This window comes from Dreissena polymorpha, chromosome 14 (genome assembly GCF_020536995.1).
Source record: "Dreissena polymorpha isolate Duluth1 chromosome 14, UMN_Dpol_1.0, whole genome shotgun sequence".
Lineage (NCBI taxonomy): Eukaryota > Metazoa > Mollusca > Bivalvia > Myida > Dreissenidae > Dreissena > Dreissena polymorpha.
The window spans coordinates 31,777,997-31,790,821 of NC_068368.1; the positions used below are offsets into that span (position 1 = coordinate 31,777,997).

Consider the following 12,825-nt stretch of genomic DNA (forward strand, 5'->3'; position numbering starts at 1 on the left):
CTGCCTAAACTGGCTTTTTGCTAAGAAGAGACTTTCTGTAAACAAAAAATACCATAAAAGCTGAAAGTGTTGTCCCTGATTAACCAGTGCGGACAGCTCTCAACTATTCCTCCCATATGACACTATAATGTATGTATTCTGTCAGTCACCTAATATTAATACATTAAGTTTCAATTGAATACCTGTAGTATAAACAGCGATATCAAAAGATTGCATGTTTATCTGAACTAATTTTATAAGAAAAGGGGCATAATTCTACTGAATTGCTGGCCAGAGTTACAGAATTCAGTCCCTTACCTCACACAATGAATCCCAAACACATGTGTGAAGTTTCAATTAATGCCTGTAGAAGAAACAGTGATAAAGTGGAAACCGTCTAAACCGGATCCTCTCTATACCGGAATCCTCTCTAAAGCGGACAACTTGTCCGGTCCCATTTTTTTCCCTATAAAACCTTGCGTAAAATATCTCCTCAAGACCAAAATCCCCTCAATTCCGAATACCAGTCATTCTATGGATCAAAATTGGGTTATTCCATGCGAAATTGTACCTCTCTAAACCGCTCAGGGCCGGTTTATTGCACCTCAGACCTAGTGTCAAAAAGTTGTGAATAGCGGTTTAAAGACGCGTGAAATTAATAAAGGTGGTCGAAAAATTTGCAAGCTGTAAAAATCGCAAAACAATTTAAAGATACCTGTCATGTGATGTACATATCGCTCAATAGATGTGATAATACTGATTATAATTACTGATTACAAACATAGGGTTCTTTAGTGTGTTTTGTTTTTGATATAGATAACCTTGCTAAATTTTAATAATCTTAATGCTATTTAATTTTATGTTGTTTATTACAATTGCTTATTTAATGTCATTTAAAATGGTGATTTGCAGAGTTCTTGACGCAGTTGCATTTAGATATTCATTTAGATTTTCAAATTGGTAATTAAGATAACTAGGACTAAAAATGTCCGAACCTCTTTCTAAGCGATGGCGCATGTAATTTTATTGTCTTAAGAAGACAAAATCAAACTGATAAAAGAGTCAGAAATGTTACCAAAACCTACACTCAAGATGCTGTCAGAGAAATATCGGGTAGGAAAGTCGACGATCGGGGATATCGTGCGAAAAAAGTCGCCGTACATGTTTTTCAGTGTGAAAATGAACTAAATTCACCTAATACCTGCATGCATGTATACAATCAGTGTTCTGCCTTGAATCTTTACTGTTGGGGACAGGGACCCTTTAGGGTTAAAAAAGTGGGGACAAAAAGGAAAAATCTGGGGACACAGAAATATATTTGTAGCAGAATCTAATCTTCAGAAACTAATCATCTTTTACTTGCACTCTTAAATTTGCTTGTTTTCCTCTTACAGCCGGTCCACAAGACGTAACATTCTAATTCAACCTTGAAAATTTTAAAAACTTTTTAAAACTGTCAAACAATAGTCAACATATTTACAAAATTTTTAACAGATTTATGGTCATTGAACTCAGCATTGCGTGTCAAAGTTGTTCGATAATTAGAATTACCGATAGTAAAGGCGTTTTTTTGTGCTTTATGCACAAAGTGCATGTCATTTTGTTGTTGTCAAACAGTGACCAAGACAATTTATTGAAGCCAATTTGCTTGGAACGTATGTTTAGGGGCAGACTTTTTTGTCATTGCTAAACAATGTTGGGACTTGGGAAAACTCTGTTGGGGTGTTGTTCTTATTATCGTCAGATTTTCTAATTTTACTTGCCGGAGGAAAAAACTAAAATGGATTTTGTTTTCTTCGGCCAGTCACTTTCCGCCATTTTGATTGGTTGTTATAATCTCAACTTACCAATGCAATAAAGTGTTATTAAAGTAAATTTACCATTGGCTGCAAAATGACATCACGTCCAATGAAATAATTCGTTTTTATTACACATTCACTCGATTACTTTACCGACTTACAAATTGAATCGATTAGTTTTTATCACTACCGTACATTTGCGGCCATAAGTCTACCTCGGCCATAAGTCGAGGGGTATAATGTGGCTAGAAAAACTTGGTTTTTTGCCTTGACTCTGCCATAAGTCGGGGGGTAAATTTCCTTTATCTCGGACATGTTTAAGTGACGTTTTAGTCATGGTTCTGAGGGCTTTTGTACCGGCAGTTGACATTTTTTGGGATATTAATAATTAGAATATATTTCAAACGAAACATTCAACGTTTCAATGATTTATTATCACGAAAAATATATTTTATTGTTCAAAATCATAATAACATATCATTGATTATTTCGAACTTAATATATATTTCACAAATCAAAATTAGTATCCCATTTAACGTAATAACTTTCAGTGTTTATATTATGAGCAGATATTTTTGTATTCAAATGTTAGTGCTATTGATGTGAAAATTCGGTAAAATCTTGAACGCAGAAATTCATTATATGGTCAAAATAATTGTAACTTGCTCTCAAATAATCAACAACGCTTTCGCCATTATGCGTGAAACACGTGAATTTACCAACACTCGCATCGCTCGCTATTCGACTGTTATATACATATTCGTAAATCACGAGATACCCGAGGAATATTTTTTGCATTCTGGAAAAACGTCTCATCTGATAATACTAAGCAGATGATCCAAAGTAATTGTGTATTTGATATGTCCAATTACACTTTTTAATAATTCAGGGTGAGTGCGTTTTATTATAATCATTCAATGAATGAAATCTTCAATCAGATAAGATCTATTTATTTACGAAACGATTATGCATAAATTGTGGGACAGTTGTGAATAAATCAACGAAACCACACCTTCATCCAATCAAAAAATATACCATGTGAAGTTGAACAATAGCGATTGGTTAAAGGCGTATCCAACGATCAAGTAATTATTTTTGATTGGTCAGAAGTAGTTTGTAGCAGAACCGTTGTGCATATCATTAACGGATAACTATTTTAGGCGTGACGCAATAAAGACAAATGATCGAAAGGATGCTAACACTATACTTTACACTTTGATCTTAGTCAAAGGCCGAGAAGCGATAATTGGTGGCATGAAGACACCTGCAACTGTTGACAGTTTGTATTTACACGGATTAACTTTAAATGGGTACAAGTGTCAGCAGTCGATTTACTATTGTTCTTAGCTGACAGCGGGCGATGTATCAATAGACAAATTGCCATGTATAATTTTCACCACTTTACCGTATGTCACAAATGTTTAATATTTTCGAAGTTATTTTTACATGTTTTTATTTGGACTTATTACGAAGATTAATGAATTAAAAACCAATGTAAACATGAATATTTTGTTATCGGCGGACATATAAGTAAAAGACGAGTCGGCCTTTCCGTAAACAGTCATCATTCCTCCGCTTCAGAGATTTATTACTTTACAAAAACGGTACAGAAATATGTTTTTTTATTTTTTTTATTTAGTACCTCATCCATAAGTCGAGTTGACTTATAAAGTCAATTTTGGCAGCGTTTTTAGGTCGACTTATGGCTGCAAATTTACGGTAATTCCTGTGCGCCCGCGGACCCATATACGGAAAACGGGTGGGGACAAATCTTTTATTTTTGCGCCAATGACGCAAGGGCGCATCCACAGCAGAACACTGTACAATTGTTTGTTTTTCAGGGTACACTGTTTGATCTATGTTGTGACTGATATTGCTTTCGAATCAACAGATTAAGCAACGTGTTTTTCCTATGTGATGCAATATGGATGAATGGTATATATAAATAAACTATGACAATTTGATTAAAGTGTTTTTTCCACATAAGGCTATGTAATTGACCTTCTGAAAGTAAATAAATAAATGTCTCCTCTAAACCGGAATCCTCTCTAAACCGGAATTTCCTCTCGATCCCGGGGGTGTCCGGTTAAGAGGGGTTCCACTGGTAATAATAGAGAGGTTGCACACTGACCTTAACAAGACAATTATGCGGACGCCAAGATATTGGTACGTAATATACATGTACCTCAGAGGCTCAGACTATTGGGTTAATAGTTGAGCCAATAAACAAAAAATACATGTTTTTTGTTGTATGATAGCAGATTGATAGCGCACAAAGATGATGTAGGAATAGGGATTTAAAGTCTCGCAGTGGCCTTCCTTCTCATATAAATCTTATTCCAACAGGCTGAAATGCTTATATATATGCAAGTATTAACAAGGTCAAAAGCTTAATTCATATTTTTTTACCCCCAATTTTCTCTGAGGATCAAAGCCAGGACTTCAAGGAAATGGCTTTTATACCAAAGTTCATTTTAAATTTACATACAGCAAAATTGTGACAGGATATGATGAACTGTTTGAATGTACCCGTATCTGGTTTCAAACATACACAATACATTTTGAGAAACTAGATGATTTTGCTTGGGGTTGATACCTATATGCATGATTAATATGTTGACCCTACCATATGAGGTAAAAAGATCTACACTTACTTCTTTCCACAAACACACTGCACCAACACCACAACTAATCCCACCAAGGCAGCCAATGACACCAAAGATACTTGGAGCACTGATGAGGGGTCTTCTAGCATCTTGTCAATCACAGTTGTGGGCCTTCAGTTGACTGATCACACACATATAAGCGAGTTTTTGAGGAAATTCACATCTGTAAATAAAATATAAAGGAGCTTGAAACACTTGGACATTATGCAGAACTTACTCTGCAAGCAACCAAATATGAATATGAATGCAACAAATCTGGCTTAAGAAAATTTTATTTAGATGCTACCATATTTTATTTATATTGATCAGTAACATACAATGACATGTAGCTACATTTAGGATAATTTTTTTAGGAATTTGGCATCTGTAAATAAAACATATAAGACCTGCAAACAAACATGTGTACACAGGTGTTTAGTGTGTGGCTATGATATAAATTAGAAAAAACATCATTTTAAATGAAAAATAATCATATTATAACGAAAAATCAACTTTTCTGAAAACAAAAAACAAATTCCCTATCAAATATATATAACAAGGTATTCAAATCAAAATCATCCGAAAACGGGTTGCATCGCTTTGAACAGCCACAACTTCATCAATTGTGCAGCGATTTCCATGAACTCGATCTTATTCAACGCAGAAAAGAATGTCTTTCCTGGAAATGTACATATTAAGTAATATTTTTACATATACATGTACTGGGTCAAATATTAAGAAATAACATGATTCACAACTCGCATGACCTAGTTATCAACGATCAGACCCGAATCATAAATTAAGTCTTTAGGTGTAAAGACACACCTTCGCATTTGACCAATGAAATAACTTGTGTATTTTAAATGTCCGCCAGTTGAAATGTATGTAAACAAAGGTTTAAAATGGCGCAGGACAGTTAGTTTTGATGCATAATGTAACGGCAAGAACAGTTAGAACGTTTTTTCATGCGGGTTATTAAATTATGGTACCGAGGTCCGTGAACTTTGCAGGGAAAATGCCCTTTACTCCATGGAGATATCATTCTTAGATCGGGTCAGAGATCGGTGACAAGTAGGTCATGGAAATCGCTGCACAATTAATGAAGTTGTGGCTGTTCAAAGCGTTGCTCCCCGTTTTCGGTTGATTTTGTGTTGAATACCTTGTTATACATATATATGATAATAATTTTTTTTCCAGAAGTTGATTTTTCGTTAAAATTTTATTATTTTTTATTCAAAATTATGTTTTTATTTTTATTAATATCATAGACATGCGCTAACCACCGTGGAAACATATTGATATTATGCAGAGTATACTTGGTAGGCCACCAAAGAAGCCAATAAATATAACTTAACAAATTTGGCTAAGGAAAAGTCTATAAGGCTAAAAAAGCCTTATAGACTTATAGACTTAAAATAGCCAAATTAAGAAAAATATACTTTTATGTGCTGAGCTTGGCAAATAAAATGTTGAGCTAGAAAAAGCTCTGATTTTGTCATGAATAGAAACAGGCTAACAACAATCGCTTGATCATGCAGGTACATGCACATGTAGATATCAATACCAACAAACTCAACTAAGTACAAATCGAAAGTGTGGGAATTTAGGTTTCAAAAAATCAGGGATAAGATTGATTGTATAGGACAGCTTTCAGTAAATGTCTTTATGAGCATAGTATATAACTACAGTTTTAGGATATGATAATCTAAAAATAAATAGCAGAAAACATAACAAGAAATATATACATGCATTATTAAACAGAAAAAATATTGAATTTGCCGATGTATTGTAAAGAATGTGTAGCACTGTCATGCCTTCACTTAGAGACTTCTCCAACCACGAGAACACAGTGTATGTATCTGAGTGCTTCTCTACAGTTCTTCCTGTTTCTAATATCTACAGTAATTTCTTAACAGATTTATGCATGCTTCCTTGTTTTCATATAAATAAAAGCATTCAGGAAGTATGGATAAAAATTAAGTCAGATACAACATTTACAGCTTCAGTTAGCAGCTGTATGTGCGGGAACCGAATTTTGAAGGCCTTTGCAAACAGTTTGGGTCCTGATGAGATGCCACAGAACGTGGCGTCTCATCAGGATCCAAACTGTTTGCTATTCTGATAGTATTCTTTGAAAAAAATCGAAGAAAATGCTAATTTTAGAAATTCAGCAGACGACATTTTAGAAGAAGACAAATTACCCAGCATGCAAAGGGTTAGCAGCTGTATGTGCATAATGTATTTCTTTTCAAATGCAACAGTAGTGTACAAGTCAAGTACTGTATGATCAAAGGCAGCAAGGATGTGGGAGGGGATTACCAACAGCAGTCACTTTTGTTAATCCTCTAAAAAAAATCCAATCTGATCTGGTCAATATAGGAATGTTAATAATACAATATATCTTTAAATCCTACAAATTATATTTTACTGGCCATTGGGTAATCATAGTTGATAAAACTACATGTCAACATTGCTAAAACAATGTACACTTGTTGGCTACAATAGACACATTCATCTGTTTACACTTAAAACAAGAAACCGTCGGAGACAGGTGATGCTCCCCAAAGCTTTTTTTGTCACAATATTGCACTATATATTCAAATAAAAGGAAACGTCTTGAGGGCACAGTAGTTGGGGGGACAAGAATTTGTTTATAGAAAATTAATTTCAAAGGGCCATAACTCTGTGAAAAATCATCCGACCAGAACCTGCTGATAATATGCACATATCCTCTTGGTAGTGAAGCTTCCCATAAAGTTTCATTGAATTCTGGTCATTAGTTGCTGAGAAATAGCCCGGACAAAAAGTGCACGGACGGACACACACACGGACAGACGAAGCAGCGACTATATGCTCCCCCCAAAATAAATTTTGGGGGAGCATAAAATTTACTATAAATACAATTTCAGTCATGTGACAAGAGATGGCTTTGTTACATTATAAGCAAGTGTTCTTTAAAAAACAGTATAAGGTATTTACACTGCACATATTTAGTTTCTTGTGTATGAATATGTGAATATAATATACATTCTATATGTGTTACTGATTCCAATAATGGTTATTCCATGTATGAACTTAACAAAACCTTATCAAGTTATCAAAGAACAAGAGCTGTGTTTGTGAAACACAATGCCCCCTACTGCGCCGCTTTGAAGCCGCACGGAAGGTATTTTAGAAAACAAGAGCACCGCATAACAGGTGCCACGCTCGGCTGCGGGTGCAGTTTTGAATAAATGAAACCTTGTCAGATATTTTTGATTTTTTTCAGTGACCTTGACATTGACCTAGTGACCCAAAAATGTGCGTGGCATGTAGAACTAATCAAGGTGCAGCTACATACGAAGTTTCAAAGTTGTAGGTTGAAGCACTTTGATTTTAGAGCCAATGTTCAAAACCTTGACAAAATGTAAAAGTTTTAGCACAAAGCGGACGACACGACAGGACGACGGACACGACGAGCTGGTTATGACAATACCTCGGGTTTTCTCCGAAAACAGCCAAGCTAAAAATGACCTATGACCTTGATGGATGACCTTGACCTTTCACCATCTCTATGAGATGCACATATATGCCAAATATCAAGTTGCAATCTTCAATATTGCAAAAGTTATGACCAAGGTTAAAGTTTTGTGACAGACACACACATACAATGACAGACACTTAGGCTAACAGGCCAAAAACAATATACCCTGATCATTCAATCCGGGGCATAAAAAAACTGACCTTTAAAGTACAGGGCTTTAAAATATGCAACTCCAATAAATTATTCTCACAAACAAATACAAGGCATATAAATGGTTTCACTAGCACCATTAACAGATTTATCTTGATTACCCCACCTATTGAAGACCAATGACCAAAGGAAAATACCATAAAATGCTAAATCAGGACAGCTAAATAGTATATCTCATTCTTATATTGATTTGGCGAAAATAAAGACACCATCTCTAGGTAAAATAAACAGAACATGTTTGTTAATTGTTTGACCATTTTGAAGGTAACTTCAATGCATAATTTATAACTTCTTGAAATGGTGAATGTAAGTTCAAATATGTTTATAACATATTAAAACATTGTATCACCAAACAATATTTCTGAATTAACTGGTAACAATGCTGATTAATAGTGTGTTAACAATCCCTAGACAAGTTTTACACGAGACATGTAAACAAATATTGGTAACAAATGTTTTTCATTAATAACTATTAATAATATATAAACATTTAAAGCATTTCCTTAAATGCTTTTCTGCAAAATAATATATGCTCTTCTAACAAAATAGAAAATATTCAAATGAGATACATGGGTTTTGAATAATAGTCCTTGGAGGAGTGTCCTAAAGTTAACCTTAGAAACGAAGTTAGCCCAGTGAGTGTTTATGGAAATTGCACGCACAACAAATGGCCACTTAATGAACTTAAGTTTAGGATTGGTTACTTGTAGCATAAGTGGCATAACACAATGATATACACTAACATCAAATTTGTATTAAACAACAATGAAAAGGGTTACACCTTCATCCTTACATAGTTGACTGTATCCAATGTAATTTCTTTGATTAATTTTATCCATTTATTGTTAAACCATTAATTTTTAAACACCTTTTGGAACAAATTTTAAGCCAAAAAACAATTACCAGCTTCTGTTTTTTTATTTCAACATTCTTTTTTATTCTGGAAAAATGAACATGTTACCGATTCCAATATGACAGTTAATTTCTTTTTATAAGCATACCATTACCTTATTTCCTTTTTTAAGCTACTGAGGAAGGTGTCTGGGGCCTTATATTCAAACGCTTGGGGTTGCTTTCGGAGGAAATATATTTTTTCCCAAAAACGGGGAAATTTTTACTTTGAATTGTAATTCTTATCATTTTCATCACATCTTTACAATCTTTGTTTGGTCATTCCCTAATGCTGAGCATCTTTAAAATCCACCAATAATATCTAAATGGCATGCTCCAATAGTTTGTTCCTTGTCTTTATGTGTATATGAAACACTAATTTAATCTAATTGAATAAAACAATAGAATATTACAGGGCGTTCACAAGTGGGCTCCCGGCTGTACATGTACATGTAAATACCAAGGGTTATTGACTCTTTACCTAAAATTTGGAAGATGCAAAATACAACTTTGAAAAGACAAAGTAAATAAACATAGTTTATTTCGTATATTATATTGTTAATGTAACTTTTTTATTTATTGTTTAACTGTGAGTGTTTTTTTAAGTAATAAGTGTAATGTGTGGACATAAATTAAAAATAACAATGTTGCAACGAAGGTTGTTCCATATTGGAAATATGAAATCTATTGTTTAAATATGTTTATCTTACTGTAACTTTTTCTAATGAATACGACACTATTTATCATTATTGAACTTCAATATAAATGAATATATCATTTGACACTATTCTATTTTGGTACTTATTCTTACTACGCATCACTATTTATTTCAACAAATTAATAACAATGTATTTTCAAATCATCTAATCTTTAACATTAAGACCCGTAAACTCTTTCTCAAATCACAGTAATGTCTTAACACTGCCAATACCTTGTCTTGCTTATGTAAAAAATTTATATTGTAGCAGTTAAATTTTTAAAAATGACATTTTCTTAACTTCAAAGAATTTATCCCTTTCAGAACTTGATAGAATTGTTGCAATTTCAAGTCTTAAATTATCAGAGTGCTAAGGTTTTAATTTCTGGATCAAGTCCAGTACATGTAGTTATTGCTTTTCTTGCTCATTATAAAGTTGTCATCACTTAATTTTGCTACTTTAACAAGGGCTGTTTGTAAAACATGCATGCCCCCTATATGGGCTTTCAGTTGTAGTGGCAGCCATGGTGTGAATACGTTTTTTGTTACTGTGAATTGACCTTTGACCTAGTGATTTGAAAATTAATAGCGGTCAGCCGGTCACCTGCCAGTCATGATCAATGTACCTATGAAGTTTGATGATCCTAGGCTTAAGCTTTCTTGAGTTATCATCTGGAAACCATTTTACTGTGTCGAGTCACTGTGACCTTGACCTTTGACCTAGTGACCTGAACATCAATAGGGGTCATCTGCCAGTCATGATCAATGTACCTATGAAGTTTCATGATCCTAGGCCTAAGCGTTCTTGAGTTATCATCCGGAAACCATCTGGTGGATGCGGAAACCATCTGGTGGATGGACGGACGGACCGACCGACCAACTTACCGACATGTGCAAAAGAATATACCCCCTCTTCTGCGAAGGGGGGCATAAAAATGCTGGAATAGACTCTTGAGGCATTGTTGTCCATTGTACTGACAAAATTCAGAGTGTAATTTACTTATTTGTCATAGCGCATTAAGTACATTTTAATTATGAATACTAAGCGTAATCATTGTTATTTGTTGTAAATAAAGAATGCGCAATACATGTAATAAATTTCAACACCTTTTTTTGCTGCAAATATTGTTTTAATGAGTTGCGAAAATATATGACTTTATGGGTTTATCAAAGAAACTTTTTTACTTGAATACTGTTACATGGTTTACTTCCAATTACAACCAGTGTTTGTTGAAATAACAACTGCCTATCCAAATGGCATCATGATTGAGAAAAAACAGAGCAATAATGTTCACAAATAAATATATCCACAAACAAAACTATTCACATTTGTGCACAAGATTTTTTCCCCTCGAAAAAGGCCTGGCCTTTTCCCCAAAATCAGATAAAAAAAAAATAAAAAAACCTGTATTTGGTCAGGGCTTTTTTTTCTGTTTTTTTTTAAGATGCCTAGGCCACCCCAATGTTGTGAAAAATGAGTCGCACACTGTTCAAAATTGTGAAAAAATGAGTCGCAAACTTTCTAAAATTGTGAAAATTTGAGTCACAAACTTCTTGCAATTGTGAAAATTTGAGACGTGAATTTCCCAAAATTGTGAAAAACGGAAATTCTCACAGAAGGAGAAAAAGCTCTGTTTGTGAATTATAAGAAATATTAGTGTTGCTAATGAACAGGATTGAAATTTAAAAAGGAACAAGTAAGTAACTGTGTTTCAGCCACATGTTTTGGGATTCAGCAACAATATTTGAGGGTAAATTACGTGCGTACACAAACTAATAAAATCAACTTAGATCTAAATAGGAAAAAGTAAGTAATTGTGTTTCAGCCTGGAGCCATATGATTTTCACTACAAAAATAAGATGCTTGAATGGATTTTGTGACAAAAAATTGATGTACAAAATGTTAGAGTCAATGTCTTGTCAATTACATGTAGCAACAATATTTGAAGGTAAATTAGCTGCGTACATACACTAAATTAATGAAAGCAACCACACCAAAATAAACTGTAATTTTGAATTGTGATTTGGCTGTTCTCGAAACTTTTGAGCAAAAAAGTATTGATTTTCACTGTTAAAAAAGGCTGTTTTGTGGCGGTGTTAGATTTGTTAAATGTCTTTGTAGAAATGTGAAATGGCTGTCCACCGCCATTCTCTATTTTAAATAAAGAAAAAAGCACTGACAAATGAACACAACAACAACAGTAATTAATTTAAACCTTTGTTTTTAAGTTAATAATTTACAAACATACATTTTCTTCCTATATTTTAAAATCAGGATATACACTGAATATCTTTTTTTATACATTATTCTTTTTTTAATTAATAATACCCAAGTTGTGAAAAGGGTGATTTATTTGATTCAGACATTATTACAATAAACTAATTAAACAAAACAGAATGTCTATTGCAACACTTACAAGTGAATACAAAAGTTTAAATCAAGCCGTGGTCAAGCGAATGAATTAATTTAATTAAAAATTAAATAATTAGACATTCGATACGATGTCAAAGTTAGGCAGAATAACTTGAAATATGCTATAATATTCGCATTTCAACCAACCTATCAACAAATTACAGGCTACATCCGTTTAGAAACACATTCCAACATCATTTCTGACAAGCATTTCAATTAAAAACATGACTATGAATGCAAGATGCTTAATTTTGTCACAATTGACTCATGTTTATTTACCCGGAAGTTATGTCTGCTCTGTTTATAGTCTCCATACAAAAGTATTTTCTTCGTGCAGTAACACGTTCCAATAAAATTATAAACATATTTGAGTGGCATTTATTTTACAATTTATCTATTTGATATCAAATTGATTACACTAATCAATTAAATAAGCTTTGTTGATGAAAAGTTCAATATTAATCTCGTCATTTATTCGTGCCCTACTGATACGTACCAAACTATTCGCGTCTATCGCAATTGGATATTGCGTTGTACATCTCTCTCTCTATGTATATATATATTTATATATTGGCAGTTTAATCATAATGCGTCAGTTAAATAATGAAAACATGACAATAACCATCAAAAATCCAGATTTATAAAATAAATATCATCATGTGTTCTTA

At 33.5% G+C, this 12,825-nt stretch overlaps 1 protein-coding gene across 5 annotated transcripts in view; it reads right to left on the bottom strand.

The window, feature by feature from the left end:
* The window catches only part of LOC127857681 (uncharacterized), a 31,477-nt gene extending 18,654 nt beyond the window's left edge, over nucleotides 1–12,823 (bottom strand). The window contains exons 1-2 of one of the 5 annotated variants that reach the window (XM_052394274.1): nucleotides 12,654–12,823; nucleotides 4,433–4,607 (exon numbers count right to left, since the gene is read on the bottom strand). In XM_052394274.1, coding sequence (XP_052250234.1) covers nucleotides 4,433–4,533 — 101 coding nt within the window. In that variant the 5' untranslated portion in view covers nucleotides 4,534–4,607; nucleotides 12,654–12,823. Of the gene's footprint in view, nucleotides 1–4,432; nucleotides 4,608–12,304; nucleotides 12,514–12,653 lie in introns of those variants that run through there. The other 4 variants (XM_052394273.1, XM_052394275.1, XM_052394272.1 and 1 more) reach the window with 4 other exon arrangements.
* Nucleotides 12,824–12,825: the final 2 nt, after the last annotated feature.